Source organism: Diaphorina citri, unplaced genomic scaffold (assembly GCF_000475195.1).
Source record: "Diaphorina citri unplaced genomic scaffold, Diaci psyllid genome assembly version 1.1 scaffold4963, whole genome shotgun sequence".
Taxonomy (NCBI): Eukaryota; Metazoa; Arthropoda; class Insecta; order Hemiptera; family Psyllidae; genus Diaphorina; species Diaphorina citri.
Genome location: NW_007382346.1, coordinates 1 through 6328, shown reverse-complemented (window position 1 = coordinate 6328; position 6328 = coordinate 1). Strand labels below are relative to the sequence as shown.

The 6328-nt window shown below is 35.3% G+C and overlaps 2 protein-coding genes across 2 annotated transcripts; one reads left to right on the top strand and one right to left on the bottom strand.

Moving 5' to 3' along the window:
• Positions 1-3189: 3189 nt before the first annotated feature.
• LOC113472343 lies at positions 3190-3911 on the top strand. Its single transcript, XM_026832055.1, has 2 exons — positions 3190-3316; positions 3694-3911. The coding sequence occupies exons 1-2, from the start codon at positions 3212-3214 to the stop codon at positions 3907-3909; spliced, it is 321 nt and encodes a 106-aa protein (XP_026687856.1). The 5' UTR covers positions 3190-3211; the 3' UTR covers positions 3910-3911.
• Positions 3912-4383: 472 nt separating this feature from the next.
• Positions 4384-6317, bottom strand: LOC103521312 (putative nuclease HARBI1). The gene is made up of 3 exons (XM_008486421.3): positions 5945-6317; positions 5093-5489; positions 4384-4851 (listed from the first exon to the last, which is right to left on the bottom strand). Exons 1-3 carry the CDS (start codon positions 6248-6250, stop codon positions 4472-4474), a joined length of 1083 nt encoding a protein of 360 aa, XP_008484643.1. The 5' UTR covers positions 6251-6317; the 3' UTR covers positions 4384-4471.
• Positions 6318-6328: the final 11 nt, after the last annotated feature.

Below are 6328 nucleotides of genomic sequence, written 5' to 3'. Positions count from 1 at the left end.
GTTACCTAATGATAATTCTTCTTCTGATGGTGGATCATTTTCGATTTTTGAGATAAAAAAAAAATTGGAAAAATCGACTATTATTATTGTTTTTGTAGTCTTGGACGAGAGTCAACTCAAAAGTTTGAAGATTGAGAAATTTGGGAAAAATTAGAACTTTTCGAGGAAGCTTTAAACTTTTTACTTCGTTTCTAACAGCCTCGTATCTTTGAATGCGAATGTAAAATGGCACGGACGAGTTCTACGCAAATAATCCACAGAAGGAAATCACTCACCGCCACCACGATCTTCTGATTTCAAGGAAATAGAAAGTGTTTGCATGACTACCTGGTCCTACTGTTCAGTAAAACATCTTCTCTTTTGAATATGAATGATAAAGGTACGTTTATAACGCCTTTTGGCCGAATTATAACAAAATCCGATCCAAAATCCAAGGATTTGCAAAGCTAAGCGAACCACTTAGATTTGAACAGCTGATGGATCTCGGCTCAATGTAGTTTTCAGAAAAAGATTGTAAAATTGTAAGCCCGGCTTTATGGATAGCGCGGAGGAGTAACTCCAAGATGTCAAACACAGAGGGTAATATGGAGTCTCGTTGGTAGGCTGTTTGTTACTTTTTAAATATTTCGAAGCGTAAAATTATGAAAATACGTTTTCAGCATGAGTTATTTTTTTGTGGATTTTGATCATTTTAAAAGTTAAGTGATTTTCTCCTTGAAATATTCTTAAGTTTATTATTATAATGTCTCAAGAACGGAAAACCAACCCAATCTCACTTTCAGGATAAAGCACACATTTTAAAGGAAATGTGTGCTGGGGGGAGAATATGCTCCACCTTGTGGAAATAAAAAAAACAGATGTGTCAGAACAAGCGAAAGAATGAGGGCTGGTGAAGATTGACAGCTTGAAATGCGACTCAACCTGGCGGTATTGCCCAGTAAGTAACACTCTACCGTCTTTACCCCGTATGTTGAAACTCAAGCTGAACTTGAGATGAAAACCTTGGCCATTGTCTTCCACAATTTTGTGTTAAATAACATGAAATTTGCAAGATTTTCATCTCAAGTTAAGGTGAGTTTTATAATTACTGGGTCATTTTTTTTTTTTTTTTTTTTTTTGTTTTGCATTGCCTACAATCAGTACAATAATCAGTCATGTTCTTATGTGTATTATGTTCCTGGATACCTCAATAGCACACAGTCATGCAGGTGTTTTCACTTCTTGTGCATGTAGATATGTAATAATTGGCGTGGTGAAGAACATGTATTGCAACTTAACAATATAGTTGAAGAAGGCCCATTTTGAGGTGTAGTGTTCTGCTCATACCAAGTCAAACATCAAAATGTAAATGTACCATTTTTTTTTTTTTTTTTTTTTTTTTTTTCAGATATAAGACAGCAATAGTATAGAAAAGCGATGGGAAAATATCAGAAGCTCGGTCAAACAGAATTACCCGAGGAGAAGGTAATGGGCTACTAATATTTAATTTTTATCTGTCAAAATATTTCCTAAGTGATTTGCCTTGGTTGTTTGTATAAATGAATTCTAAAATCAATGAATTCACTGGTATCCTGTGTACTTTATTTACAACTGGTATAACAAGAAGAAGAAAAATTGAACAGATAGTTCCAGAGACCAGATGATTTCCAAGAATGGAGAAATATGACTACTCTTAATGACAATTTTCATGTAATAGTACTTAATAAACAGCCTAGGGTTTTCAATGTTTAATTCATACCGTTAATGTACCTACTGATTTATTAAAATTACCATGTAGGTCATCATTAATACTTAACTTGTGATGAACATTATAATATATTAGTAATATCTTGAGGTGTTTATCCATAAATTTATTTACAGGTTGTAAGGATGCAACAGGAGGGGAGTCCCTCTGATCTCCTACAATTGAAAATGACGCCAGAATTGGACGGTTGTTTCTGGACAACATTGAGTTGACTGATTCCACTATTCTGATTGGTTTAGCTCAATCGAAATGCCCAACCAGTAAATTATTATCAATTACCTTACTTAACTAAATGCCAACATCGCAAAGTGTACTACATAATAATTATCAATTTTATTATGATAAGGATCGTCATAATTGTATCTCAAAACTTCAATGTATGAACATTCTTACTTTGATATTTATTACATGTAATGTGTAATATTTCTTTGTAATTTTATGTACAGGTACTGGTATCCATGAAATTACCCTATCTATTGTTGTTATTCCTCCAACAAGATTTCACCTGATTCCCAAGGTAAAAATTAATCACCAAATTACTTACATTATTGTAGGTATAAACAACAATAAAATCTTTCTTTACACTCTTCTTTCTTCTTTTTAATAATTAACAGCTGTACCTAACCTCTAGGCTACAGTAAATATAATACTCATGATGGTTGTACCTCATATACCTACTAAACAGAGGCTAAATAGCAAGCAAGGTAACTTGGGTTTGGGTTTATTATCTATTTTGGGCAAGGGGGGAAGTGTTCACTGCCTGTAAAAATGACACATTACATTCATTGTCTAGAAAGTCCTGGCTTTCTGGATTCACCTATTCTAGGATGTCAATCTTGTGTTGAGAAATGCATAATATTATGAAGTTAAATTAAATAGGTAATATTTATAATAAAATATTGCCCAAGTTTCACTTGTGAAAAGAATACCATGGTTTGAGTGAAATTGATTACCTGTGTTGTAATTTTTTTCTTGTAATTTTAACATGGTACTTTCCTTCGAGAAATTACCTGCGCCTCACATTCCACCTCCGAAGATTCTCACCTGATTCCAACGGGTAAGAAATTATACACCAAAAAAACTACATGGTTTGTAGTAGATACAACCTTTTTTTTTAATTACTTTCTATTAATTACAAACCTGTAACCTTCGTTAGGCTACAGGTGGCAAATAACCCATTCTCGCAATTCATGATGGTGTTGTACTACGAGACTGACGGAGGCTAAAAGCAGCAGCATCTGCACTATTTAAAATGTTGATTAGACCACAACTAGTAAAGTTTGGCGTATTATGACAACATTCTGTAGAATCATAGTACCGTAATATATTATAATGTAATTGTTTCTTGTTTTTTTTTTTTTTTTTTTTTTTTTTTTCTTCCCCCTCATTCCAGCTTCTATATTGGCACCACATGAATGAGCCACCAAGTGACGATCCTCCCAAGTCCTCGAAATTTTCCAGCTGGGTATGTTGGCACACACCAACGATCCCACGAGTGATCCCCAAGTCCTGATATTGTCCCATCGTTTCCATCTTCCTCAAATAGAAATGGAGCACAAAAGAAACAAGGAGGTAACTAGTAATTGAATTTTGTTATTCAATTTTTTATTTATTCATTTTCATTTGTAGACACATTACATAGACATGTTTAAAAGTAATGTTTAATTTATGAAGAATTATTGTACAAGTACTATTACAATATGTGCATAAGTTTAAAAAAAATTCTCAAGCTGGTTTTGGATTTTTTCTTCTCATTTTGGAAGAATTATGCAAACCTGAACTTGTACAACCTATACCTCAGGAAATAGTTTTTTTTATTAATATTTATTATAGTGTCAGGAAATAGTATTTACCTACTAAAAAAAAAAAAAAAAAAAAAAAAAAAAAACAGAACAGAACAGACATGGCCAATATTTTTAACCCATATTTGTATTTCTCTTTTATTTCAGGACCAATCAGGAATAGAAATTCCTATTTTGCTGCACGGCACAAGGCTATTGAGGCTGAGGACTGCTGCTCGCGTAGCAAGGTACAAAGCTTTACAAGAGCAGGATGCTCAACTCCACAATCTCCGGATGGAATGGGAGAAGGAGAGAATCCAAATGGAGAGGAACTTACTTGAGTTCAAGATGGAACAAGAGAAGAAGAAGTATGGATGTTTGTAAATAATTGGGTTGTGTTTGTAAATAAATATCACACTGGCCTTGCACGCATAGAGGGACCTGGGTTTCGGATCCCGGCGGTGAAAAAGAAATTTCTGAACAACTTCTGAATACATTTTGGGCTCCTTGTGATACAACAAGTCGATTTTAAAATCAACAAAAAAAAAATAATAATAACAGTTATTTTCCATCCCTGCTTTCAATCCTACCCTATCCCAATTCTGGCAACACTGACATCAAGTTGTTGTTGTTGTAGCGGCTTTAGCTTTTGCCGAATGGCGATAGCAGAATAAAGAAAAGATGTCTTTTTGTATCTGCTATACACCGGGGTGATGGTCTCTAGCTCTAGCCATGTTAAATTGGCTGGCTCGTCCTGAACCGCAGTCAACCATCGTGAGGACTTGTGCTTGGTCTTTAAAAGCAGAGAGAACCCTTTGAGGAACTGCCAGCTTGCTAGGCTGGTTAGGGTTAGCTGTTCTCCTCCCTGTTTATAGTCCCACAGCCAGACACTAGTCTTCTCTCTGTTTAACGTCCCCTAGCCTGACATCAAGTCAACAATGTTGCCTCAACCAAAGAACTGTTGAGCAAACCTACGCCTGATGTCAGCTCCATTTGGGTCAACCCGAGGATGATCTACATCTTCTTCTTCTTCTCCTCTTTCTTCTTCTTCTTCTTCCTGGGGCTCATACATTGCATTGTCCTGCCTTGTCATATTATGTAATATGGCAGATGCAATAATAATATTGATCGAATTTGGAAGTTTATTCTGGAGGGCCCTTTTCAGGATTGGAAATTTCCTTTTCCACACACCAAACGCTCGTTCAATGAGATTTCTCGTTGTTTTTTGAGCCCTGTTGTAAGCTTCTTCCTGTGGGTTTGCTGGGTCTGGGAATGGGGTATACATTTTTCTTGTTTGGGCATATCCTGAGTCTCCAAGCAAATAGCCTGTGAAAATAAATAGTAATGTACATTGAAAATTAGATATAGCTCACATACAATACCTTTTCCATCTATATAGCATCAATTAATCACAGGGAAAAATATTGTCACCAATTTATTTTACCAGTAATGGACACTGCCATTACTTATAATAAGTTAATTTGGCTGGTAGGTTGTAAGTTGTAATTGTCAGTTTGAATTAGCCTTCACAGTAGTATAAATTAAGCATTGAAGAATAATTAATCACCTGGAAGTTCATCATTGTCAAATCTCAATTTGACAGAGGATGCGTTAAACATCCTGGAATCATGTGCAGAACCTGGCCAGCGACAAATCAAATCAAAAAATTCCATGTTAGGGCCACACACAACTTGAACATTTAAGGACATAGTGCCTTTCCTGTTCCTGAATGTTTCAGCTCTTGGCCCACCAGGATTCATGATGGGGATATGAGTTCCATCGATGATCCCTGTTACACCAGGAAATCTAGCCAGGGCATAGAATTGAACATGGATGTCATTCATTTGGTTGGGGGGTGGAAATTTAATAAAATCGCTCATTTTGAGTGCCAATGTCTTTGATGTCATATTGACAATCTTGCATACTGTTGGCTGGCTTAATTTGACAATTTTACCGCACATATTCTGAAACACAAGCATATTATTTTAAATAAAATTTCATACGTACCTCCATTTTTTTCTTGCTGTACTTAATACCTATAGCAGGTTGCTGATATTCTGTAATAATAGGATATTACAACCTACCACTGTAATATTATGTACAATCATTGTATTATTCTGTACTTTGTAAATATGTTACTATACCAAAATAAACAAATCCATTAAAAAAAAAAAAAAAAAAAAAAAAAAAAAAATGTTCTGATTTTTACTGACAATAACTACATACTAGGTATATGGGTCAGTCCGATCCAGTAGTAAGTTTAGTAGGTAGTAGTAGTAAATAATAGACTTGTAATCTTTGGTTTCTACATCCAGTTTACACCTCAAAATTTTCTGATAGCAATCAATCCATCTTTGTACTAATCAGTCCTATACAGTACCAAATAATTTCTGTAACAACACAACTGAAGGCTTCTTACCTGGAAGGATGAAGTTGCCAAATAACTTAGCAATGTGAGGCCCATCAAGGTAGGTGGAACTGGAGCACCTCTTGGATCTGCATCATTTTGAAGAAGTGGTAGAAGCATATCTCTCACCACCTCTTTGCTCATATGGTAATCTTTCACAAACTCAAGGTCTGTTAAAATTTCCATAGGGTTGCCATAATCAACCAGATGTGGATGCACTCTTGGCTGAGGAGCAAATTGCTCATCAATATCCAGGGCATCGTGATCAATGAGATGATCGTCATCACCAATAAAATCCAAAAAAGGTATATCAGCCATACTCTACTGATGAACTGTTAACACTGAAGAATTTGTAAAATGTGTGGTGATGCACTCAAGTAGTTTTTACGGTAGGTA